Source organism: Tenrec ecaudatus, chromosome 8 (assembly GCF_050624435.1).
Source record: "Tenrec ecaudatus isolate mTenEca1 chromosome 8, mTenEca1.hap1, whole genome shotgun sequence".
Classification (NCBI taxonomy): domain Eukaryota; kingdom Metazoa; phylum Chordata; class Mammalia; order Afrosoricida; family Tenrecidae; genus Tenrec; species Tenrec ecaudatus.
The window spans coordinates 4103436-4130726 of NC_134537.1; the positions used below are offsets into that span (position 1 = coordinate 4103436).

At 49.4% G+C, this 27291-nt stretch overlaps 1 protein-coding gene across 4 annotated transcripts in view; it reads right to left on the bottom strand.

Moving 5' to 3' along the window:
* WWTR1 (WW domain containing transcription regulator 1) overlaps positions 1-27291 on the bottom strand; it is a 133715-nt gene that overhangs the window by 29968 nt on the left and 76456 nt on the right. For all 4 annotated transcript variants that reach the window (XM_075555922.1, XM_075555921.1, XM_075555924.1 and 1 more), the window contains exon 3: positions 19070-19206. In XM_075555922.1, coding sequence (XP_075412037.1) covers positions 19070-19206 — 137 coding nt within the window. The remainder of the gene's footprint in view (positions 1-19069; positions 19207-27291) is intronic.

Here is a 27291-nt window from a genome sequence, read left to right on the forward strand (position 1 = left end):
TGCTACCCGGCAAGGTCCCGAGCAAACCAACTGGTTGCATTTTCCCCTTGGCCTGTGGCTGCGACTGCCCACAATCATGTTGCTAACCAACGGCAGCAGAGCCCAAGCCTCCTAGCTCCATCCTAATGCCTTCCCTTAGGAAGATGCCCAGATTCAGGAGCCAGGTTGGGCTATCCAGATGACCTGCCCATGTCACCTCCCTGATCACAATGAGGTGAAGGCTGTCCTCCTATGGTCCTGTGTTGCTTGATACTCGGAGGGGAAATAGGACAGACACATGTGCTTTGTAACGTTTTAACGAACCCATGCGTTATTTATGATGCCCGACAGTCAGGGCAGAGCCACATGCATGGTACAAGTCACACGGCCCTCTTCATTCCCTGTTATTGGAAAGAACCCACATTTCCTCCAGGTCTAGGTTTGTGCTCCTTATAAACAAATCACAGGAAAGAAAGAAGTATGTAAGTGTTGTCTACTCTCAAAAAACCAACTTCAGTGACACGGATCTTCCTTACAAAAAACACGCAGAAAATAAGCTCAGTGTGCTTTCAGCCTGACTAGCTTCACACACACAAGCAGTGGCGGCGGCGGCAGCCACTGTCAGCTTCCATGCCGGAGACCCCCGTGCAAACCGCAGCAGAGCCAGCTCCACAGGATCCTTTTCTGAAGCCGATCTCCAGGCCTCTCTTCCAAGGGCCCTCGTGTGTTGAACTTGCAATCTTTTCAGTCAGCGGCTGAGCACTTAGACCCTGCGTACCACCCAGGCACTCTGACGAATGCACAGGGAAACCCAAACAATCCAAGCACACTGCCACCGGGTCGATCCCGACTCGAAGCAATACTGCACAGGGTTTTGAAGACTACGTTTTTAGGGGAGCAGACAGCTTCAGCTTCCTCCCAAGGAGCGGCTAGTGGGTTTGAACTGTTGAGCTTGCAGTCAGCAGCCCAGCATCCCACCCTTGGCATCGCCATGGCTCCTCTGCCCATGCCGCAGCAGTACTGCCGTGGGTCAATGCTGAGTCCTGGCGACCCTATGGGGCAGATGGAACTGCCCTGGCAGTTTCTGAGATGGGAAATCTGCATGGGATTAGAAAAATCTACGTTTTCTCCCGTGGAGCGGCTAGTGGCTTTGAACTGCTGAGCTTGCAGTCCCGTGGAGTGGATGGTGATTTTGAACAACCCACCTTGTGGGGAGTGGCCCCAAGCATCACCCACGATCACACAGAGGCTCAAAGTGTTTGCCTTTTATTTGCTCATGAAAAAGTCAGGTGTTGGAAAATAAAGAATTGCACCGCACCGAAAAAAAAAAAAAGTCAGGTGTAGACTGAGTTAGTTATCTACCACTATGAAATGCACTCCAAGTTTGATGCTTTATAATTTTTTAAACAGAAAATAATATAGGGCTTTGTTGATCAGTCTTAAAAAAAAGGGAAAAGGCATGGACGAATTCAAAGGAGTTTTGGAAAATTGCATTCCACAGAGCAGGCAGGTTGACATGGGAAGAAGGGACTGGCATAAGCCTTCCAGCCACAGCGGCTTTAGAGGAGTTGGGGTTGGGTCACACTATGCAAATGTGTGGCGGTTACATCATCTCCTGTCAACTGGAATGAAGAGGTAGAGTCTAGCCTGTCAATCAGGTCTCAGCTTGATGACCTCATTTGGAGGCACGACAGAGATAAATGGTTCCCTGGAGGCCGGATCCAGTCTCTTTTTCTTGCCTTTCCTGCTGTGGAGACACTCAGAGCTGGAGGAGCCACACAGAGTCAGGCGCCTGCATTGAGATGCATCCCCTGCCACTGGATCCACAAGACTTTGCACCCACCGGCCTGTGAGCTTCCTGCATTGGATATCATTGCATGTGCTGCTTGAGTCTGAAGAGGAATTTATGGACTAGTATCGGACTTGTGGACTTGATCTGGACTGGGCTGGGAGGTTTTCTTAATATATAATTACACACTTTGATATAAAGCTCTGTCTTTCACACATATGAGTGTCAATAAATTTGTTCCTCTAGTTGCCCCAGACTGACACAAAAGGGAAGCAACTAAAGCCTACAGGTGATCATTGCATTTGCCAGGTGTGGGGACACCAGGTACACCAGGCTTAAACAAATACTATGGTATCTGGAGCACCTGGCTGCAGACTCGGCTCTTTCCTCTGGGTTCCAGACCGTCCACGATACAACTTATGTGTGCTGGCCAGTGTCAGGTGTCACGCAGCCCTGTCTGATGGGAAACACATGTCCACAGAGGCGGAGAGAAAACCCTGTCCCGGCCCAGCCTCGACTCCGTCATGACATAGCGCAGGCCGGGCGGGCGGAGAACTGCTGCCGACGTGTCTCTTGCCCTCCCTGAGCCTTTCTCTCAGCTTCTGCCAACAAAGAGCAGCTTGTCTCTCGCCTTTCCCAGAAACGGCCTTAGCCGTCCAACAAGGTCAGCACACACACACAAAACAGGCCGCTTTTCACTTCAGGCTGCACTGGGTTCCAAAAATCTGTAAAGTATTAAACCAAGAAGTTGCATGATCCCAGCTTCCTGTGGAGCCCTTTCTTCCAACTTGAGGTGAGAGTTTGCAGATGGCTCAGCCGACACAGGCACCGAGGCCTGGGAGACGTGTGTGCTCAGCTGTCCTACCTTCCAGGTTCAGCCTGGCCACCGTGTCCAGCACTGCCCACACCTGCCGGGTGGACCTCAGCTGCTCCAGATGCACCGAGCCCTAGCACTGTGTGACCCGTCACTTGGGCTGCCGCCGCTTCCTGGGGAACCCTGTCTGATCTGCTCACAGACACAGCCCTCTCGCCAGCACCCCAGGTGCAGTTCTCTGAGCAATCCACATTGCTCTGTCAGGTGGGCAGACTGGAAGGCCCGTCACCCTGATCTTTGTTTCCCTAGTTAACGCACGACCCCAATGTCTACTTCACAGACATCCTTGGCCAGGACCAAATCCAAGCCAGCCAGTTACTGGCAAATCCATTCCAGTTCACTGTCGCCCCATGGATGTCAGAGACCGGTGTTCAGTGGGGTCTGCAATGGCTGGGAAGTTTGGGCAATAGATCACCAGCCTTTTTTTCCAGTGCCCCTCTGGGTGGATTCAAACCACCAATCTTTCAATTAGGAGGTAAGGGCTCAGCCAGCTGAACCATCTAAGGACTCCTTTCTGCTGCAAAGCAGGCAGGGAAGCAGGTAGGCTCGAGAACTCTCTCTCTCCCCTAAGCTGACTGCTCTTGGATCACTGTGATGCAAAGACAGGCCACTCTTCCAGCTAAAGCACCACCAGAAGGTACCACTCTGCTCCCATCTGATCGCTGGGGTCCTGAGTGGCCTGGGCCAGGAAGCAAAGCACAGCCAAGCCTGGGGAGGGGCGGAGGGAAGTGACATTCACATGGGCGCTCCACAAAGTTACCTTTGTGATGGCATTTAATTGCAGGCTGGCAATAGCAGACGAACCAGAACTGTTTTATTATCTCCAGACAATAGGTACAGTTTTACCCCAGCCGGAAATGGAAACTCTGATTCACGCCTTTATTTTTCATCAGGCAAGGGAGGGTTTCTTGTTGCTTTTTTACTGGTTAGCTTCCCGGAATGATTTCCAACACCACTCCAGATACAGTGTGGCAAAAAAAAGAAAACATGATTCTCTAGCCACATCTCACACGCAGTGGAGACAGAGCTGCCAGGGTGGACTGCAGCTCTGAGAGCACGCTTTGTATAACATGACAGCCTGGTAAGCATCGTTATTATTCAGACGGCTCACACAACAAAGGACGAAGAATCCAACAGCAGTCAGAGGACTCGGGCATCTTATGGAAGAGAACGTGCAATTAGCTTCAGAAGGAATCACAGCAATGCAAATTAACAGAAGAGCCAGTGTTCAGCCACACCGGTTGAGAGAGGGGTGAGACATGCTGCTATTTCTGAGTCAAGCCTGGACCACACGCCTGGACAAACAAACAAAAATTAAGCCAGGGAGAGCAGATGAAGACAATGCAGTTAACGGAATTCCAAACACTGGGGGATGGGTGTCAGTGGTGTGCTTCTGATGGGGGGGACCCTGGTGTCTCAGTAGAATTCTAGCTTCCACCTGGAGACCTGACTTTGGTTTCTGGCCAACGCACTTCGTGCATGGTCACTGCCCGTCCCTGTGGGAAGCTGGGGTGTTGTTAGGGTGCCAAGCAGATTTCTGTGGAGCTGCCAGACTATGAACCAGGAAGAAAGGCCTGGCAGTAGACTTTGTGACCACCGACCCATGAAAACCAGATGGATCACAGGGATCTGTGATAACCCAAGTATGGGTTACCTTCAGAGTAGCCAACAACCAGAGAGGACCCACGCAGGTCGCTTTGAAATGAAAAAAAAAAGTACCAGGATGTTAGGAGTGGCAAGGATTAGATGGTGAGAATGCAAATGAGCTTTGTTTTGGTTTCTGACCCCCAGTGTCCTAGGTTCGTTCTCTCTCTGCCGAGTTCCAATCAGGTTCTGCAGATGCCGGGAGAGACAAGATTGCAAGGTCCCTGTCCTACAGAGAGGCTAGCCCGTGGGGAGACACACATCCATAACTTCAAGGTCTAGTTAAATAGGAAGGGCTCTGAATCAACACACATGGAGCTATTTTAGGAAGGGAGGTTCAGGAAGGGCTCTATGAGGAGATGTGTGATTTAAAGAGGCCTGGGGTGCAGAAATCAGGGTGGGGGACATTCTAGGCTGAGGCTGTATGTTCAAAGGCCTCATGAACCCAGCACACAGGGGTGCAGAAACAGAGACCAGTGCAGGAGCGGCGGCAGAGGGTGACCTGGAGTGCTGGGTAGACACCATGTCACAGTGAGCACTTACTGGACCACGTTCCAGAGTGAAAGAAATCTCTTTGAAGCTCCAGCGCAGAAGCCCTGTGGAAACTGCCAGGTCATTTTATAACCAACTCAAGCCTTCAAGTTGACTCTGATCCTGGTGGCACAGGAGGCTACTCACTGGACTGCCAAGTGCAAGGTCAGTGAGGAGTTACAGCCTCCGAAACCCACAGGGGCAGTGTGACCCTGTCTAACGGGTCGCTATGACTGATGATGACTTCATTCACTGTAGGAAAATGTGGGGCATGGGAAAGGCTGTGAAGCTAGTGAGAAAAGCGGAGGGCAGATTTAGGGATGTGTCTGGGACCAGGAGTCATGGAGACTTAGTGCTAACCTCCAGGTCAGTAGTTCTAAACCACCACCATATAGTATTTTAACTATGAATGCCATCATGCAGGCTAGTCATAAAACTTTGGATGATCATATTTTTTAATATATAAGAAAGAGCTTTAGATCAAAGAGTAATTGTATATTAAGAAAACATCCCAGCCCGGTCCAGATCAAGTCCATAACTCCAATATTAGCCCATACTAGTCCCAGACTAGTCCATAAATCCCTCTGCAGATTTGCATTGTTGTATTCATAGGAACAGTTGTAGATAATATTGACTATCTTATAGGTTGAGTGAACCTAAAATGTTTTGAATATGAATTAAAGCTACTACTAGGGGTAGTGAGCCTACTAATGTGTAAAACAGAAAATAAAGGACAGTATTCAGTCACTTGGTTTGGTTGCCTCAACGAGTCATAATAATTAGTGTAGGAATTAATGAGGCATCAAAGAGAATATGAAATAAGATTAATTCAGTGGAAGAAAACCTTATGATAAGAAAAACTGTAAGAGAATTGATATAGAGATGTAGGCCTCTTCTCGGATGAGAGGTTCTTTTATTAGATGAAATTGGCCGGCTAAAAGTATAAGTAGTGGAAGTCAGGCTGTGAGAATTACCAGGGGAGTTCCCCAGCTGCCCCAGGGGAGAGAGAGTGGCTTTCTACTACAGTTAGGGTTTACAAGATACGTTTGGCAAAGACTCTATCTGTGTAGCTCCCGACACAGGTATTTGTTCTAAAATAAAACTACAATGCACCCATCGATGGTCGGAGATGGTCATTTGCTGGTCATCCCAAGGGGCAGGGGCACAGGTGACAGCAGGCCTGGTGGACCTCGAAGCCTTTCTTGAGATTCCATTGTCTTTCCAGAGCACAGTAATTAGGACAAGCCAGCTGCCCCGCCTTAGCCTTCCATGGACACCATCTTAAGCAAGTAACCAAGGCGGACATCGCCAATACCGCGGACCCCAGGCGTCGCCCGACAGGGTCCAAATACAGTCCATAACCTCAATGAACTCATGAGGAAATGGGGCAGAGTCCACTGTAAAGGAAGCCTGTAACTGGCCCCTGCTCTTCAGAAACAAGATGATCCAGGCTGAGACACTGCTCTTGGTTAAGAGATATGGCCGGGGTTATAACAGGCAAACGCTAGGCACAGTCCTGGATTATATTCTGGTCCCGGAGAGAAAGCATCCAGGCACGTCGTTAAAGGGGCGTCTGGGAAAGTTCAAACGTGGGCCATTTGGGTCCGAGTGGTATCAATATCAACGTCAAATTGCCCGCTTTGGATATCGGTTGGTACTTACGTAAGGATACGTTGTTTTAAACCGCACCGACTGAAATACCTAGGGATTAAGAGATACGATGTCCCCAATTTAGTTTCAAATAACTCGGAAAAACAATTTTACACAGAGAGGGGAACACGCCAGTGAGGCAAATTATAAACAACTGCAACAGTGAATCTGGACAGAGAGCATGTCAACATTCCTGTACTGGGCTGAAGCGCGTCTTCTGTAAGTCTCAGATTCCTTCACATTAGAAGTTACATATTCAGAACAAAAAGTAATGTCCCTGTACACACCCAAGCTCCCTGGGGACTGAGAAGTCTCGCTGGCAGGCTCCAGAGAAGCTGCTCTGTCCATGACCATTGTTCTCTGGCATTATTTATGTTGGAAGCAGCCTTGATTAAACAATGGGTTTGCTGACTGACTGGTTGGGGAGATAGAAATGGCGCTGTAACAGGGGCTCGGTGACGTGGGCAAGTGGGTCACGCCCACTGTTCTTCTCCGCCCTGCCCGCCCCTCACGGCTGAATCTGTTCATTAAAAGTCATTCCCCTTTTCGAGTGTGAAAAACAGAGCCTGGGATGGCAGAACAAAGAGCTGCCTTCAGGGTCTAGGCCTTCAGAAGGAAGAGTTCACAACAGCCGTGCTTGTGAACAAGACACTCACAGGTTGGATCAGGGAATTACAGGGTAGCCAGTTAGTGGACGGTGAAGTCTTGGGACCTGTCACAAAAGGCCCTCACTGCTCTGTCTCAGAGCTGAAGAATCTGCGCCCTTTCACCTTCTCGGTGGGAGGAAAGATGAACCAGCTAAGAAAAACAGGGATGAGAGTGGAGAATGGGAACACATGTGAGGGAGGAATGTGTCCGCGGCCAAGACCATCCTATTTTAACAATACTTGGAGCTTGGGATTCCCTCAAACTCCAGGAGAAATGTACACTTAAAACTGCATTAGACACACACAGCAAAGAAGAGGAGGCATGTCAATGAGACACGCTGTGCATTTGAGGCATGATGTCTCCCAAGCAGGAACCCTGGTCTGCCGGGTCCGAGGCAGTAGCAACAGACACACAACAAACTATGCAGGGAAGGAGTCCAGAAACCTTCCATCTGGAACTGCCCTGAGCATTCCTTTCGAGAAAATGGGATGATCCAATTCCTTTGGGGGAGAAAGATCAAAGTCCCACACTAACTAATTCATGTACTACGGCAGTTGATCAGCATGGAGAGTTATTTTCTTGGTGTCAGGAGCGTGAGCTGTGAAGTAGCTTTTACGAAACTCTGGTGAGCTGTGACTAAATAGGTCACACATAAGCCTCCCCCCCCTCCGACTCTGCAAATATTTAATTCTTGGCAAATTCAGAATTCACAACTCACTCCTCAATGGTGTCTGAGAAATAGAGTACTAGGAAGGAAGAGGACAAAAATAATGTGGAATGAAATGCACGGGGAAGCAAAATAACTTGCAATGAAATTTCCATTTATGGCTTAGTCAAAAACATTCGGCTCTGAAAGCTAAAAAGACAGAGAGAGTGGGAAAGCTTCCAAAGGCACTTTTTAGGTGTCAACCTGAAATCACTTATAAAGAGAAAGTCAACCCCCAAACACATTGCCTCGCCACCCTCCCTTCCAACACACACAGGCAATCTTGAGACAGTGACTTACTAGGCTCGATAAAAGCATGCCATGTTAAAATTATACTCCTAAAGGAATGCCTCTAAGTCCCACAAGCAATACAAACATTCTACAAAAACTGGGAAAAGGAGCGGCTAAAGGCAGGCATAGCATTTATGTGAAATAAGGTTCTTGGTAGAGTTGTTTATAGAGATTTAAGAAAAAAGCAAAATCAACCCATAGCTTTCTCAGCCGAAGAGCTGGTTAAATAGATTCTGGTAAAACCACACAGTGAACACTGTGTAGCCATTCATAGGTTGTCCTGGTTGACACAAGGAGCCCTGGTAGCACTGCCGGGTCAAAGTGTTGGACTGCTAAGCTCAAGATCAAAGGTTCAAGCCCACCAGCCACTCCTCCAGAGAAAGACGAGGCTTTCTGCTCCTGTAAAGTTTCACAGCCTTGAAGACCCCCTATGGGAGTGCGATCAGTCTTAATCAACTGGATGGTAGTGGCTTGGCTTTGTTTTGTTTTGTTGGGTGTGTGTTTGTATGTATGATATTTTATACATACACAAAACATGTCCAAATCTACTCATCACAGAATACATACAAATGAAAACAATCTAGTTGCTAGCTGCCAGGATTCAGAGTAAAAAGGATGGCAGGAGACCTCAACGATCAGAGTAAGAGGAAAGTAGCACTCCGGGGCTTTGCTGACAGAAGTGTAAACGGTATCACCCTTTCGGGGGGAAATGGAAGAATAGCAGTCATTGTTATAACCCAGTACAGATCCTCTCTGACCCAGTAATTCCTCCTCTGCAGACTGCCCTCTGCAGAGGTATCTGGTGCCCCAGGATTTACATGTGAGGACCCACGTTGTGTCACCGGAGCAGCGAGCAACCAGAAAGCAGTCTAAGTACCCGGTTACCACAACGCTCAACTAACAGTGCGTGGTTGCCGGTTGTTGGGGGCTGGTTAAATACACAAGGGCACATCCACAAAGCGCAATATTATGCACGCACAATATTGCATTAGTCAATGTGTACGTGCTAACTTAGGAAGCTCTCTAACTGCAAGCTGCGTTTCACAGCCACATACACCTGTGAGCACACCAGGGATGAGAGGATGTGCAGACGAGGCGGCGGCTCAGAAAGCAGGTAGTGGTGATCTCCTCCAGGGAATAGAAGAGGACGGGGAGTCCCGGTGGGAAGGAAACGTAATTGATCATGAAAACCCTTCTGAACTACGTGGATTTTCTAACCTACATCAGCGTTACTTTCCCAACAAGAAGCATCCAATAAAAAGCATATGGAAAAAAATTTTTTATATGAGAAGATGCCTATGCTCACGGAGTGTTGAGTAAATCAAAGAAGGTGTAACAGGTTTTCTACATTTTGTTTGCTTGTACAGAAAAAAAGAACCAAGAGGTTCATCCGATTTTGAGTGCTAGGGTCCCAGCGTTGTTGCTTCCCGCATTTTCGCTGATCAGTGTCTCCTACAGTGACGTATCCAAATTAGATATCACGGAAAAAACGGATCCTCGTGAGTCTCTGGCTGCCTCACATATGGTCAGGCTCCTCTTGTTTTTCATGACAATTTTGTCCTTCCTGTCTGTTGTTGTTTTAAAAGCGAGGCGAGGAGGGTGACCATCCTCTTTCCAGCACTAAATGAGGAAAGACGATTAAGCCTGGCTTTTTGGATGATATTATCTTGCCGATTTCAACATGGAGAATGATTCAGAGCCAAGCCTGTGGAACAGCTGCCCCTGACCACCAGCACCTGTGCGACACCCGGGGAGTAAATTTAGACTGTGAGAAAAGAAGAAGGGAAAAAAATCCATCTTCCAGTTGATACCCGAGTGGGGACGGCGATGATTACACCCTGGGTGAGGGAGTGAGGGGGCACCCCCATGGGGGGCCCCCAGAGGAAACCAAAGGGCAGTGCCAGGTGATCACTCGGCCCTTATCAATTTGGAACAAGTGACTGGATACAGCAAGGCAATCCAGACTCCTCTCACCCTTTACAGGGCCTTAAAGGGGAGGAAGTTCCCACTTGGGGAGGAAATTCCGAAGGCAAACCCTTAGAAGTTGGCTTGGAGCTCCAATAGCGTCACACTTCTGTTTAAAACTTGACGAGAGGAAACGCCAAACTCACAGCCGAGGAGTCAATTCCAACCGAGAGCCACCTACAGGGTAGGGCAGATAGCCTCTCAGGGTTTCTACCCAGTTTCAAGACAGTCAACCATTTGTGGCCGTATGAGGCCTCGTCTTGCTCCCAAGGGGCGCCTGGGGGTTTCGAATCCCGACCCAGTGTCTATCAGCCCAACGTGCCACCGCTGCACCATTAGGAATGAGGTCCACTTGAAAGCAATCCATCAGTCAGTAAAGGAGGTACCAAGAAGGTGCTAAAACCTGCTGGAACCTGGCCAGTTTCCTCCTACCTGAGAGGTTTCTCCCTTGTCCAGGAGGTGAGCCTGCAGCGTCCTGACTGACAGACTGTCCGACCTGCTCTCAGGTCGTCCGGTTGAAAGTGAAGTCACGCGTTTGCCCAGTGAAATCAGACCGCCCGGGCCAAGCACCTGGGCTCCAACAGGCAAACCTTCCCCCGGTGTGGAGGCTCCCTAGGGATGGCTGAGGTCAGACCTCTCTGAGAAGCGGCTTCAAATGCTTGCTCACCTAATGCGCCCGTAGACTCGCAAACCAAACGGGTCCCGAGGGACACCCAGCAATGCCACCCTGCATGTCTACTTCAGAGTCCGGTCCAAGAGGTGGGGATCCGCCCAATGCTCAAACTAAAGAGTTGATTTTGAGTGGTGGTCTGTGTGTATGTATGTATGTATGTATGTATACATATATATGTATACACACGTGTGTATGACAGCATTCCTCAAACACGGTGCGAAAGGCACACAATCTGATTGCATCCAGGCACTTGTAAACAGCTCCCACTTCCAGATCCCAGGCGAGGCCTCGAGAAACAGACTTTCCCGGGTGGAGCCGGTCACGGTCCTCCCGGGACAGTCACAGCCTATGCCGACTACTGGATTCTGAAGACGTGTGCTTGACCAGAGCCTCGAGGGATTCAGCTGGTGACAGCCTGGACCACACACAGAGAAAGCCTGATCTTAGTGGCTGCTCAGTGACGGGCTTGTTACAGAGAGACCCAGCCAATCCATTCTCCCCGCGGAAGCTGTAGGAGCGGGCACATTCATGGTGGCACCGGGGACTGGGGTCTGGACCCTTGTGCCCCACCCACATCCTCTGCCTCTCACCAAAGAAAGCGCTGGTGGCTGTCGTGGTCTTGAGATTTGCTCTCATGTGAGTCATGTAACCTATGACAGAGGCTAGAGAAAGAATCTCTTGAGAACCAAAGGCTTTCCTATCACTGCTATGGAAACTTTAAATACAAGATGGATCTACTCGATTCATTTATTTCTAACAGGAGGTGCCACTGGTGTAGACGGCCCTTTGCCAGGGGTTAAAAGCACACAGAACAAAATCTCTGTCTTCAAGAAACCTCATTAGTCCTGTGGACAAAGAATCTTGAACAAAGACAATTTTTAAAGAAAAGCAGAATTATTGTGATAGCTCTAATGTCTGTTTTGAAAAACTAAGGTGCGACAGAAAGCCTTCCGTGGAGGTACATGGGAAATGATGAAGTCTTTTTCCATGTAGCTGTAGGGAAAACCAAGTCTTTGTAACTGTGATTTTACTGCTGAAAAGAACAGAATTGTTTTATCATGTTATTAATTTAATTTCTATCATGATACTTAGTTACCTTCGCTATTACTTATCTATTTATTCATTCATTGCTATTTGAAAAACACATCTTTGCATACACAAGTTTACAAAGTGCCCATCTAGCACATTACTTAATCTTATTTTAGAGAATATTGCTTTGGGGAAAACTATGGAGTCAGGCCTTTTTTATGACTCTCAATACCTCTTATCAAAGAGGGAGATTTTATACTTCCATATCATATAATAAACCCACAAGTCTTCATCACTTAATCTCAATATACCAAGATAAATAAAAGTGGATTTAAATGTCAACAAAAGAGCCATGATAACTCAAGATTTCTTTCTTTCTTTCTCTCTCTCTCTCTCTCTCTTAAAGATACACAATTATCTTCCTCTTTGTTGCATAAAGATCCTTGGTGGCATAGCTGGATACAAGTTGCATGGCTAACCACAAGGTCAGCGGTTCAAGCCCACCAGCCACAGAACAGGAGAAAGTTGAGGCAGTCTGCTTCTGTAAAGAATCACAGCCTCTGATGCAGCCCTACCCCGTCCTCTGGGGTTATGTCGATTCAGAACAGACTTGCTGGCAGTGTGTTCAGGTAGGGCTGCTGCACAAAAGAATCTGAATCGATGGATCTAATCCTATTTTTCAGTCCCATCTCACAAATTTCCTGTCTATTGTGATTCAAGTGTAGGTTCACAGAGTGAATGGCATCCCCTGCGTTTCACATACTCTTTAAACTGATACAAAAACCAACTCACGACCATTGAGTCTATGCCAACTCACAGTGACCCTACAGGACAGGGGACAGGGCAGGGTTTTAGAGACTGTAAGTCTTTATGGGACAGGAAACTTCATCTTTCTCCCTTAGAGTGGGCTCAAACACAGCCCAATGTGTAACTAGCATGCTAGCAGGCCCTCTACTTTTAGAATTTTAAAAAGCAAGCTTTGATCATTCTCATTTGGGAACACGCACATGGAGATGCTCTCAGCCAGGTTGCTTAAATAGTGAATCTGAGTAATAGATGACTTGCCCCAGTATAGCGTTGGTTTGGGGGAAAAAAATGAATTTGCGACTGCGTTCTGACGGCAAGTCCTTCCTTTCCTCATCCAGACAAAAAACAAACCAACAAAATTGTTTTGAGTAGAGCCTTTCCTTTTTACCTTGAGCCCCCCCTGCCCCCACCAGCCTTCCTTCCTTTCTATAAACATACTTTCCACCCCAGCCCTCCCACCAATGTCTCCCCACCCCCTCCAGTATATGGGGTTCTCCTGATTGCCTGTGGGCTTGTGAGCGCCTCTGCTGGTGTGTTTCAGGCTGATTTACACCGCATCACTCACAAAGTTCAAAAAGCAGTCAGCGTGCCAGAGCTGGAAAAGTTGTTTCAGTAGCCAGATGGGTCTGCATTGAAAAGGTGAGGAGAGGGGAAACATTGGGAAAAGGGGGAAAAGCAGATCTCTTAAGTATAAAACTAAGTCTGAGAGAACTTTCAGGATCATGTTCCATGTGTGTGAAGCAACATGAGGCTGCAGTATCCCTCCGCAGTTTAATGAGCTTTGGATGAATTATTTTTGAGTGCTTTTGTACAGAGTGGAGAATGAGCCAATAGAGCAAACTTAGCTCAGACAAGATTTTCCATCTTGTCTTGAAAAGAGAGCCCTTGAAGGGGGGGAGGGGGGTGGAATAAAATGAAAACCCTCTCACATGTGTTTATAATTTTAAGTTCAGATCAAGACCCAGACATGGAAGACTTAGGGCTCTGGGCTGGCAGACGGCACGTCTTCAAAGGCACAAGTGTGTGTGTGTGTGTGTGTGTGTGTGTGTGTGTGTGTGTGTGTGTGTGTACCGTTTTACAAAAACAGTACTGTAGCACTGAAAATGCACGTGGACTGCACTTGAGAAAGCTTCTGGAAAGCACGGCTGGTCGCCTGGTGAGGTTGCTCCATAGTCTGTGTTCTTGCCTGGGAGGATCCCCGCCCCTCGGGCCAGGGACACATTCCAACCCAGAGCTCCGTCCACGTGGGGACCAGAGCCCCGCACACAGTGGTTTAGGAATGGTAGAATAAGCACCCACAAGGCGAAATGACACGTCATTTCTCTTGGCAAAGACACTGTATAGGGTGGGGCTATGTTGAAGGGCCACATGATCTCAGGACTTGGGTGGCCCAGGACTGGGTGAAACCGACAGTCACCACTTGCAGGGGGCGAACACTGTACGTGTGGGCCCCGCAGCGTGACTCCCTGTGTTGACGATCGCGGGTGATGGGCTGGGTCATGAACAAGTGCCACTGTATCTTCTCCCCAGTGCTGTCCGAAGTGAAGGTCGTGTGTGTGTGTGTGTGTGTGTGTGTGTGTGTGTTTTCCTCGCAGTTTGTAAGCAAGAGTGCCCAAGCAATGATGGTCCCAGCGACCGTGGTTCCGTTTGCCTGCAGAAGACAGCTGGCTTTCCAACAGCACTTCCTCTGGGTCCGCAGGTGCCAGGAGAGTGGGGGCCATGCAGCCCCGGCTATTTATATTACAATAATGCATTTCTTAGGGGGACTTTGTTGCTGCTGAGTTCTGGCCTCTCCTGGTGAACACATACACATGCAACCAAGTGAAACACCGCCTGGCTCTGCACCATCTCCAGGACATTTGTGCTCAGTGCTGCACTGTGTCACTGCTCTGTCTCACTGGGGGATTTTCCTCTTTTTCACTTCTCTACCCAAACTAAAAAAAAAACCCCAAAAAACCAACCCAACTGCCAGTGAGTCAATGCCGACCCAGCGTGACCCTGTAGAACAGGGTAGAACTGCCCTTGTGGGTTGACCAGACTGTAACTCTTAATGGGAGTAGAAAGCCTCGTCTTTCTCCCTCGTAGTGGCTGGTGGTTTCAAACCACTGACCTTGTGTTTATTCACCTACCAACGTAACTTAGACTTCTCACATTACCAACACACGAGAACAGTCTCGCCATGCTTGCTTCTGAGGAGCATTTTGGCTGCAAGTCCTGCAGTACGGATTGGCTCAGTCTTCTGGCCATCCAGACATGCAATGTTCTCTGGCCCCACCGACACTGAAACGTATTGGTTCTCCTCTGGTCTCCCAGCTTTCCCAGGAGTGTGAGTGAGTTGAAATACCATGGCCTGAGTCAGGTGCACGAGCCTATCTTCCTGGACGATTCCTTAGTCCTCGAGTGATACCTGACTCTCAACATATTAAAAAGTTCCTTGCGCAGCCGACCTGCCCAAAATTCCACACCGTTTGCCTTCCCCAACGGCTGCTTGCATGGACAAAGGTTGTGGATGGAGGTAGGATGAAGTCTGTGACTAACTTCGATCTTTTCTCTAGCACAGTGTTGCTCATCGGTCCAGTTGTGAGGGATGTGGCTTCCTTCAGGTGGCAGTGTGATCCATCCCAAAGGCCTTGGATTTCACCAGTAAGTGCTCCAACGCTCTCTCCACTCCCAGCAAGCAAGGTTGTGTCATCTGCCTACCTCCATTGATTACTGAGTCTCCCTCCATTCTTGATGTTGGGCGCATTCTTATTCCAGCTTCCTAGACCACCCACTCTGCCACTGGGCCCATTCTGACTCCTAGTGACCCGACATGGGGTTTCTGAGGATGCACATCTTTACGAAAGCAGACAGCCTCATCTTTCTGTAGAAGAGCGGCTGGTGGGTTTGAACCACAGACCTTCTGGTTAGTAGACCAACACGTTCCCACTGCCACACAGGGAAGCACAAACAGAGGATACAATCCTGACTCACGCCTTTCCTGATTTCAAACCATACTCTGTTCCAACAACTGCCTCTGACCTCTCTGCTGTGACTGTAACTGGCCTAGCAGATCCCCCTGGAAGCCACTACTTTGATCAGACCTGGCTTTCTGAACCACAGTTGTAAAGCTAGGGCTCGTTCTCAGTTATGGCTTATTCCATAAGTGTCTTCACAGGCTTCAGTCTTCCCTAAAAGACTCATGGAAAAGATGAGCTCTTGAGCTAGGGGACCTCTGCCCAACAAAAGTTCTTAGCATTCTTTTTTTTTTTTTTTTTGGTAAGGCCCCTTGATTAGGCGATGATAGCTGTAGTTGTGAGAGAACAGGCCTGCACCAAGTCCCTGGTCACAGACGCGTCTGTGCACATTTTCTTGGGAATAAGTCTGTGCAGGTGCTCACTAGAGCCTGGCTAGCAGCACTTTCGACTTGTTCTCCTATCACTAAGTTCGCTTATCTGTCTGTCAGCTGCATCAGATTGAAAAGTACCGAAATTCTAGGCTAAAGGGAAGAAAAGTCACCTGCTCTGTTTAATTGTAAAGAAATCAACCTGGTTGTGAATAATTTATTCTTGGGACCGTAAGAGGACTCTACATTGGCTCCTGACCTCGGAATCTTTGATGGATCTGCTTGTCATGGATCTATCGAAGGATCCCTCTTCACCTCTCTGTACTCTCGGGATGCCCAGCATAACAGGCAAACACTCTGGTGTTCTTGTCGATTTACTGGGAATCTGGAGAGCTAAGGCATTTTATTCAGCCACAAGTAAACGCGCTTCAGTACTTCAGCATTTATAACTTTGATACATGTCCTTTCCTAATGCAACTGGGCTTTCAGTACGACTTGGGTACTTCAGTATCAATCAAGTATTCCAAGTCCTTTTAATTTAATTAGTTAGCTAAATTCCTCCAGGTGGGAAAAAATTTTTTTAATTAAAGAAACTGAACAAAGTGGGTAAGAACAAGAAAATGTACTCCGGTATTGTGTAGAATAGCAACACACTGGTACTGAAATATTGAAATAAGTGAATCAATGACATGATGTCAATGTGCTGGTCTACTGGGTAGCTTTCCATATTGGTGTTTTAAGAAGTAATTCTTTAGGTAGGGGTACACATGTGAAGAAAACAAGGTGCAGAACAGTGGGTATGATATGCTACCATTTGTGTGAACACACACACATACACTCTATAAAGATCACGTGGCTATTGAAAGCAAACTGGATGACTGAGGAAATCAGGAGAGGGGGAAGGTCTTTTATTTTTCTTAACTGCACATTGAAATGTTTGCATTTTCTAACCATGTCAATGATTTTTTTTGCCTCCCAATCATAACTGATGGTAAAGTTAAGCTTACAACGTGAATAGTCAGTGTCTAGAATAAGTGCTGGTTGAAAACGACATGGTTGGACACACCCTCTTCTCCAGGCTACCAGCCCTCACCATGGGCTTCCTTCCCACCACTGCCCCGCCTGCACCTGCTTTCTGCACAAGTTCCTACATGTGGGCACAGGATTCCAGGGAAGCCTTCGCGTCCTGCTGCCAGTACAAGAATCCGTGTCATTTCCTTTGCTCTACCCTTTAGATAACAGTGGGTGAAGGGAGACCACGGTTGGTGTAAGACATGAAAATAATTGATAAATTATCAAGGGTACATGAGAGTGGGAGGGTGGGAGAGGGAGGGAAAAAAATGAAGAGCTGATACCAAGGACTCAAGAAGAAAGAAAATGCTTTGAGAATGATGATGGCAACAAATGTACAAATGTGCTTGACACAGTGGATGGATGGATTGTGATAAGAGCTGTAAGAGCTACCATAAAATGATTTTTTTAAAGGCACATGAGAGGTTTTTTCCAAACCTATTTGCTTTGGGGATATATTTTAAGTTGGCGGCTTTAGAACATGAATCCCAGACTTCCCGGGAGAGTGGACACTGTGCTCGGCTAGGCTGCCCGAGTGCTCCTTGAGGTCTTAGCTGCCGAGGCTGAGCCTCCTCGGAGGGGAAGGAGTCCAGGAATAACTCTTCCGTTTTTAGCCTGCTCATTCCTGAAAATCCACCAGGAGACCCTTTTCCTTGCCTAAAATTAACTCTTTTGTGCACAAAGCACGAAAAAGGCCTCTTATTTGTTAAAATCAGTTATCTGATTTTCATCCAAATGTTTTACAATGTGCATTTTATAAAACTTAAACACCAACGTCCTTCATTTTTAGTCTTAATCTGAAACAATACCAAATTCAATGCCACTGAGTGGATTCCGATGCGTGATGGCCCTACAGGCAGAGTGGAAGTTCTCCCTAGGGCTGCCCAGACTATAAATCTGTAAATAAGCAGACTGTCTCGCCTTTGTCCAACAGAATGGCCGGGAGGTTCTAACCACTAAGCCTTCAGCTAGCAGCCCAATGCTTATCATGCTGCACCACCAGGGTTCTTGAGGCCTTCAAAACGCAAACTCACTGCCATCAGGTTGATTCGCCTCATCGAGACTCTGCAGGACAGAGTAGCGCTGCCTCTTTGGATTTGCAAGCCTCTAAATCTTTACAGGAGTAGACAGGCTTCCTCTTCCCCTGAAGAGTGACTGGTGGGTTTGAACTGCTAACCCTGTAGTCAGCAGCTCAGCACAGAGTCGACTATGCTACCAGAATACTGCGGAGGGGAAAAATAATTTCAATATTTTGGGGGAGGAAATAAAAGCAATCAGCAGAAGGCATGCTCTTCTGTTCAAAATCACAGCTAAGCATCATGAATGAGCAGTGAGTCATGTGGCCCCAGGATGAGTATGGGGAGAAGTCACCTGTGATGATGTAATGGTTGCATGCATTCACCTGCAGATGATGTAATGGTTACATGCATTCTCAAGTCAGACCAACCTGGGTTCAAACTCCAGCTCTGCTAGCCACGAGTTAGATGATTTCGGAGAAGTGCCCTCATCTATATAATGGGAATTTCATTACGTATTGTAGGGTGGTTGTGAAAATGTAAGGAGATATATGAAAAATAATACTCACTGCTATTGCGTCTGACTCACAATGACCTTACAGAATGGAATAGAACTAACTGACCCTGGGGAGTTAGTTAGTTCTGAGATATTTTATTTTATTTGAGATTTTATGTCTTGAGGGCAATACAAAGCCTTATCGTTCTCCAATGGAGTGGCTGGTGGGTTCGAATGGCTGACCTTGCCCATAACAATGGCTCCTAGTGATGAAATAAGGAAAGACGGAGATCTGAGGCGGGACACACAGCCTTTGGGAGTGCTTAGGGGTCAAAGGTTACAGGAAGCAGTCCACACTTTACTCACCTTAGATGGAAACAGGAAACCCAAATGACGTCTCAAAGAACTACCATACAGGGGCTGCCAGAATGCGGTGGTACCAGAGAAAGGAATGCAACAGAAGGACTGCAGCCAAGAGGGGCGGTCCATGCTCCAGGGGCCCTGGGAGAGGCCCAGGGACCCCTGTACAATGCCTGTCCCCGCATCTCCTGGTGGAAGTGGGGGAGGGGACTTACCGAGGTTGGGCTGGGGCACTGCCATGGCCCTCTGAGGCACCGGTGTGGAAGAGGCGGCAGGGTGGAGGTTCATATGATTCAGGGGCTGATTCATCGCCTTCCTGGGGTCTTGCCATGTGGTGATTTTTTCTATATGGCTACAAGAAGGAAAACAATTACCCTAATTGTCAGCCTCATCATCCTCATTACCACCCTCTCCCACAACAGCACAACAAGTTAGTGACTCCGGGCTCTTCCCTTAGCACGTGCTGACGTTCCACATGGCTGACAAGCCGGGGTTATTTTTAGCCAAGGACAGGCTTGACGACCTATCCATCCAGCTCATGTGGGCACACAGCAGACTTTGTAGGGTCCTTTCTGAACCCAGGTCCCTGACTTACCTGTCAAGACGGCCTCTGAGAGCAGCAAGTAGAGTTTCTAGCAGAATTCTGGGAACTCCGCGCATAACCTCCACCCTGTTAAAGTCCACCTCCCCCAGCCTCTCGGGATGGAGGGCTTCTGAGCCAGCCATCGGGCAGCGGATGTCAGGGCATGAACTCCTCTCCCGGAGCAGACCCCTGCTCTCCAGCCTGCCAGCCCTCCCACATGCTCCTGACTCATGTCATGGATATAATGAGGCTACTTCCTCCTGTCCTCAGTCCTTGGAAGCAAACTAGCAAGCACACCATTGAGCTTCTGTTGAGCCGCCACAAGGGTCAAACACCAGAGCCTCCAGGTGTAAAGTAAGGACCACACACCTGGGGGATGAAGGGTCGAAGCACAGGGAAACTTCGTTGGTGAGGCACACGAGTTTTGGAAGTAGAAGGGTCGGATCTTTGATCAGAGTCTACTTCCAAAATGTGTTAGTGGGACGGGGTCACAGAGGCAGATGGGGGCTTCCAGCTTTGCTTACCACCCGGCCATCCACATCACACGCATGCAAGCACACCCTTACACCTGCTCATAGGCACGCGAGCACAAGTGCACAGCGGATAGGCAGGAGTGCCTGGTGCCTGGCGTCTTGTAGACACAACCCGTCAGCCTCTACTGCTTGGGTCTGCTGTACTTCCTGTTACAGGTGAGCAGACCCGTCTGGTGCCACAACTTTTGTCTTGTGAACGGCGCCAGAGACCGTTCTCTCTCCCTAAAGGCACGCATGGGGAAGCCCTTGATGACTGACCCAAAGGCTGGCAGTTCGAATCCAGCCAGAGGCACCTCTGATGCAAAGTATGGCAATTTACTTCAGAAAAGTCACAGGCTTACAGGCCCAGGAAGTGAAAGTGGAAACTTGGAAAGACCGCACGCCATCTTGAAACGACCTTTCCCAGAAGCCCTCTTCCCAAAAGTCTTGTGTGCAAAGCCTGGAGTGCTTAAGCATCCATGGATACAGGGGAGAAGTAAGAAACAACCAAGACTGGCCTTGAGGGCTGGGGAGGCTTTTCTTCCTGCTGGGAGTTTCTTAATAAGATGCTGTTAGCGAGACTGTGTATCCCGAAGTAAACCTTTTTTGGGGGGGGGGGGAAGGCAAGAACCCAAACCTGGGTAATAGATACCTTGGGGAGCACCCCACATGGTCAAACCAAAATCCAATGTCAATGAACACCGAATCATGAAGACAGCCAACCCCAGTAGCAGACACGGAATACTGCCCCTTTGTTCTGGTCAACGAGGCTCCCTGCTTCCAACCCACCAGCGACATCAAGCCTCAGACTTCAGTGCCCACGACCACCCTTTCCATCCAACCCACGGCCATGCTGAACAACAACGACGGGCCTGTGGTCTTCAGTGCAGGGACACGCTCTTCGCCCTCGGATCGGGTCTCATCCGAGAGGTAGAATTCCACGTGCCTTCCTGGAACCCACTGCTTCCGTTCCACACCTGTGAATACTGCCCGTGCTGAAACGCTGCCACCAGCCCACATCATCACTGACTGTGGGGATGCGCCACAGCCTTCGGGGGAAGCGTGATTGGGTTCCCTGGAAAAGCCTGGGACCGAGTGAGTGAGATGAAAAAGCCCTCCTCGGAAGCGGGATGGGAGACCAGGGAGTCTGAAACACTGAGTTACAACCCTGTGCCTGTGAGCGCCATCGCCTGTTTGCGTCAAGGAAGGGGTGGGGAGGGGGAGAAGGTTGTCTGTAAAAATGGAACTGTCTGGAAGGGATGAAAATAAAGGAACAGTGACTAGCTTGTGTGTGTGTGTGTGTGCGTGCGTGCGTGCGTGTGTGTGTGCGCGCGCGCGTGTGTTTTAATAGATGGGAGCAGAATGAACTAAAAAGGCAGGAGCGTCATTTCCCTATGCATGAAAAAAAGGCGGCGGGTGGCAGTCGAGGGGAACGACGGTGTCCGTGACGCCGCGGGGCGGAGCCACTGTCACTGCTCAAAGCTCCGTCCCATGCCTTCTTGTGCACCCAGGCCCGCTCTGGAGTGAGGAGTCGCAGGAGGGGGAGCTCGGCGTGAAGTAGACTCCCTCTAGCAAAGCAATTACAGCTAAGCAGCCCTGTGCCGAAGCCTTCAGCACGGCACTATTAAAACATGTTTTCCACGACAGGCATGGCCTACGTAAATAACCTCCCGCTGTGGCAACAGGAGAGGAGGAATCCTCTCTTTCAGGAGCCTTTGGTGGATGCCCTTGGACTGACGCTTATGCTGGATCTCACGTCAAAGTTGTTCTTGACCCCTAAGTCAGGGTGCCCCACGGGAAGTCACAGGGGTCCCACACTCAGAGAACACATCGACGCCCGGCCCTGCGCTAGCCTTTGTGAAGCACGGGGTTTTCTTTGCTCGGTGATCCTAAGTAGATCGCCAGGCCTTTCTTCCTCGCCCATCGTCATCTGCACGCTCTGCAATCACAACAAATGCTAACATCCACTGACGAGACTGGCTACACCTGAGGTGCACTGGCCAGGAATCAAATGCCAAGATGGACCGGGCAATTTGATGGTCAGGTGCTCCCAGGTCCAGTTCTTGACTCTGTCCCGGGCCAAGCTCACGACATCCCTCCCTTCCGACCCAAGGGGCTGGGACTTCGAATCTGACGGAGGCAGGTGCACCCAGGGCAGAAAGCCCTCCGACTGCTGAGGGTAAGAAGCACAGCTTGCCCAAGGAGGGCCACTGTGCCTTGCCAGCCTCCGTCCCCTGAGACTTGGGGTGTGGCTTTCTCGGTGGACACTCCTGCCCTTGGCCTGGTGTGTCTGATGCTGCAGATCTCCCCAGAGCCCCCCCACTGCCCTGGGAGACCGCAGCCCACCCTCCAAACTCCACACCCCAGCCAGCAGTTTTCAATGAGCTTGGTCCCCAGAGGATCTGTTCATTAAAAGTGTCAGTCACCATCTTCCCCAGAGACTCAAGTACAAGAGGGAGCCTTTGTTACGTGAGCAGCTTTCGCCGCTCCAAAACAACTCTGAGAAGACAGGCGTGCACATTCCCAGCCTGTTCCTGAGCTGCCGGAACCCCATCAGCTTAATTCTCAGACTCAGCTTGCCCCGTGTCAAGGACAGCTCGGCTGAATGCAAACAGCAGGGAAGAGAGAATCGCTCCCACTCTTTGTGCTTTGCCGGAGATTTGATTTAAAAAGTAAGATCTCCTTCATTCAAATCGCTTCGTGCCTTGGGCTCCCCCTGACCCCAACTCTTCTTCCCAAACCCAGGATGTGTCTGTCGGTCACGGTCACTCTTTCATGCTGCTGTCTCATCCCTGCCCCTCTCTCAGAGTCACTGAGTCATTTCCTTTCTGGGATTGCTCAGCTGAGCTTTGTTGTTGGCCAGGGCCCGAAATTGAGCTCCATTAATCCCTGCTTCCCTGCTGCTCCCAGCTCCTTCCTGGCTTCATGCCCTGGCAGAAGAAAGTCCCTCCACAGACGGAGAAGTATGATTTCCCTTGGAAAGTTTTATAGACACATAGGTCTGTGACGGGAGCCCTCGTGGTGCACACAGTGGACTGCTTGGCTGCGCACCCAAAGGTTGATGGCTCACACCCAGCCTGTCGCTCTACAGGGATGGCTCGGTGGGACTGCATTGATAAAGAGAAGGGTCAGGGAAACTCTCTGGCCAGTTCTACTCTGTCACATGGGATCGTGATGAGTCAAAAAAAAGACCACGCAGTACTTAGCAGCACCAGTGTATACACATGTATGCACTGTATGTATAGGAACAACAGCAGCAGTATACACCCATATATACACTGTATGTGTAGGAACAGCAGCCGTATACACACATGTATACACTGTATGTGTAGGAACAGCAGCCGTATACACGCATGTATACACTGTATGTGTAGGAACAGCAGCAGTATACATGCATGTATACACTGTATGTGTAGGAACAGCAGCCATATACACTCCTGTGTACACTGTATGTGTAGGAACAGCAGCAGTATACACGCATGTATACACTGTATGTGTAGGAACAGCAGCCGTATACACGCATGTGTACACTGTATGTGTAGGAGGTTCAAAGAGTTGGTAGAAAATGGAACTGAATGAGAATGGATCCCCCTGGTATAGCTAATCTATCAATATTCGTGCTCTTTAAGTATATATTCTATCGATTCATGTTCTACAGTTTCCCTACTTGGCAACAGAATTTAAGAAAAGCACAAGCTTATGTACGAAGCCCTGGTGATGCTGTTGCTAAGATGCTGGGCTGCTGACAGCAGACTGGCCATGTGAGCCCACCTGCCACTCCAGGGAGGGAGGTGTGCCCATTTCAGAAACGATTTCCCCCTGGGGAACCAAAGGAGCTGCCTGACTCAGGCTCCCGGAGGCTGTGGGTTGGAATCGACTGCCTGGCAGTGCGTTTGGATTTTTGGTCGGTCAGTTGGTTTTGTTTGTCAAACAACTGCTGGTGACAGCTGCGGGGACTTTCTTTCTTAGCGAAATTCTTCTACACTTTCCAGATTTTCCGCAGTGACGATGCACTGCTTTCCCGAGCACTAAAACAAAACAGCCTCGCGGAGGTACGAGAGGAGGAGGACTGGGCACCGTGTGTCACGATCAAAGTAAACTGCAGCCTGCCAAAGTAAAAGAGGAAATGGAACTAGCTGCCTGGCTCAGGTTGTTTAAAAAGAAAAAGAAATTCGTCCCAGTCTCTCTGGGGAAGGTAAGCTTTTGACACACACACACACATCCCTTTAACTAAAGAAATCCCTACAAGGAGCGGCAGCGGGGTTCGAACTGCTAACTTTTTGTTTAACAACTCAGCTTTTTAACCGCAGCACCACCAGGCTCTTTAAATCAGGTCATGCTTTTCCTCCATTCTGCCGTGTTCAAACAGGAAATCGATGCATTTCCCCCGGGGCGTCCTGTGCATGTGTGCCATTGGCAGCCAGAGTCATGGGAACAGGTCTTTCCCCTTCTGCTGGGTCTCGGATCACAGCGTCCAGAGAGCCTGCTTCCTTCTGTCTCAAAAGGCGGAAGGCGGCCCCTGCCTCCAACCACATCAGGAGCCCCTATTGAGCGAGCCGAGCCGCCCGGATTAGAGAAGAGGCCCTGGAGTCCACGAGGGGCAGCAAAGGCCACCGCTCCTCCTGGTGACATCCAGCTTGACCCAACAACGCCTGGAAAACCTGTACTGTGGGAAACATTCATTCCCGCAGATGCACATTCTCCTCCAGGGAGACACATTTATAAACTCGTTGTATTGACTAGGAAACACTGTGGGGATGGTGATGTGGGCTTCAGCTGCCCCCTCTACAGCCGCTGCTGGCTACACAACAGGCGACACCTTCGCTGCTCACCTAAAGGCTGGCCGTTCAAACCCACCCAAGGGCTGGCCATCTGCTTCATGAAGATTGCTGTCGTAGGTACGAATATGCTTGATACAATCATGCGTGGATCGTTGGGAGAGCCCCCTATAGAATGATCTTTTGATAAAGCAGAATTTTAAGGAGAGCGTTTTGAGGCGCCTTTGAGATAGCGTCAGCTCGTAGCTACCATGGGCACCACGGAGAGAGCGCTCGCTGGCGCTCAGCTGACCTCACAATAGTGGCTATGTTTGAGCCCATGCGCTTCAGCCACTGTGTCAATCCATCCCCTGCAGGGTCTGACCTTCTGCTCATGAAACCGCAGCGAGGAAACACCTGCGGGGTAGCTCTAGTCTGTAGGACACCTGACGACTACAGCTCCCCCTTAGGAGTCCCTGCGTGGTACCAACCCCTAAAGCTGGGCAGGCCACTCAACGCCTCTCAGAAGAAAAAGCCTGGCCACGGACTTCCAAGAAACCTCATTTTTCACCCCAAACCCTAAGGAGCCTTGAACCAGAACACACTCTGAGGCAACTGGTTTGTGTTTGTTGATTTGTTGATGTCTCTTTTGGGGGGATGGAGTTATTTCGTCTTGAACTTCCACCTCGAAGAACTCAGTGGCCTCTAGCCTTCCCTTCCTCTACTCTTTCTTTGTGGATCCCCCCCCCCCGTCTAGCCGTCCTACATCCTACTTCCAGAGTCACGTTTCCCAAGGCAGTTGGGACACAAGTCGCCCGCAATGACAGTGCCACTCACACAGACATCCCCCAGTGGGGCAGGGGACACCACCGTCTTGAGACCCACGCAGATCCACCTGGACTTGCATACAAACTTGCCCTGCTCGGCGTCACTGGAAACGCCATGAGCCATGCCGTTTGGGCAACTTGATCCAGGTTGCTGCTGCTATTAAGCGCTGCCAAGTCAGTTCTAACTCACAATAATCCTAGGCACACCACCACAAAACACTGCCTGGCCCCGCAGCTCACGACCGTCCCTCTATTTGAACCCATTGTCGCAGCCACTGTGACAGTCCATCGTGTGCAGCAGGTCCTTCCTCTTTGCTGCTGACCCTCGACTTTACCAAGCACGATGCACCTCTCCTGGGACTGCTCCCTCCTGGCGCCATGTCCAAAGTCCGTGAGACACAGTCACGTCACACTTGCTCCTAAGGAGCATTCTGGCTGTACTTCTTCCAAGACAGATAGCTCCTTCTTCTGGCAGCCCAGGAAACATTTGCAAGTCTTCACCACCGCCATAATTCAAGGACATCCATTCCGCTCCGATCTTCCTCGTGCACAGTCCAGCTTTCGGACATCCACGAGGGATGGAGAATGCCACAGCTCTGGCCAGATGCACCTCAATCTCAGAGTGGTAGCTATGCAGCTGATGCGCCCCGGCCAGCCCATCCTTTGATTTTTTTTTTTTTTGACTGCTGCTTCCAAGCACATGGGTCTGGGATTCAAGCAAGTAAGTTGATCCAGGAGCCCAGAGTACAGATGCCTAAGGATGTTAGTTTCTTACTATGAAAGGGATTTGTTCTTGGAGTCTTGTTGTCGGGCACGGTGAATCCATTCTGACTCACAGCAACCCCGTGTGTCAGAGATGAATTTCTCTAAAGACTTCTCTTCACTAATCTCTGCAGAAGCAGATCAGCAGGTCTGTTCCCCCAAAAAACCACGGGGTGGGTTTAAGCCACTAGCATTGCCGCCCTGAACCCTTTGCCACTTGGGGTCCTTCTGGGAATCTTAGGGTTACCAGAGCCACTTTCAGATGTCAGACCAGGACACTGCACTCCTAAGCTGATAGGCTCGGCTGGGAGTATGTGTGGAAGGTGGACAACGTTGGGTTCCAGGCAATTCGGCAAGCATGGAGTACACATCTGTCCACAAGACACTGCATAGGTATGAAAAATGAAACGCAATCGGCAAATACAACCCCCAGAGTTAGCCGCAGGCCTGGCATTTCTGGAAGCTTCTACCTCCCGGTCCATGGCCTCTTACACTAGCTTTCTGGGAGGGGGCCACGGGCAGAGGCTTTCTGACCCAGACATGATTTGTGTAAGACAGCCTGGTCTGATGGACGCATACGGAAGACATAGAAATAGGAATAACTGCAAGCGCCCCTTTTGGGAAACTTGGGAGTTTGTAGCATTTTTCTGTTTGTTTCTATAGGCAAGATTTTGTGTTGTAATATCAATGTTTAGTTTTCCTTGGTCCTCATCCTCTCAGCCCCACATCTTTACATAGACCAGAGTTTCCCATGCATGTCAGACCCATGTACTCAGGCCTCCTCACAACACGCCGAAGCTCATGGCCAACTGCTAACAGAAAGAGAAGGCCACCCAGAGGGCCCTTGGGAGAGAGGCTGGCAGTGGGCTCTGAAGAAGCAGCCACTGAAACCTTAGTGGCACCCCGTTCTCCTCAGACGCTCAGGGGGTGCTCAAGGGTCAGAAGTTGATTCCATGGCAGGGGTCAATCTCAAGGAAGCTGTTAGGAAGTAGCTTC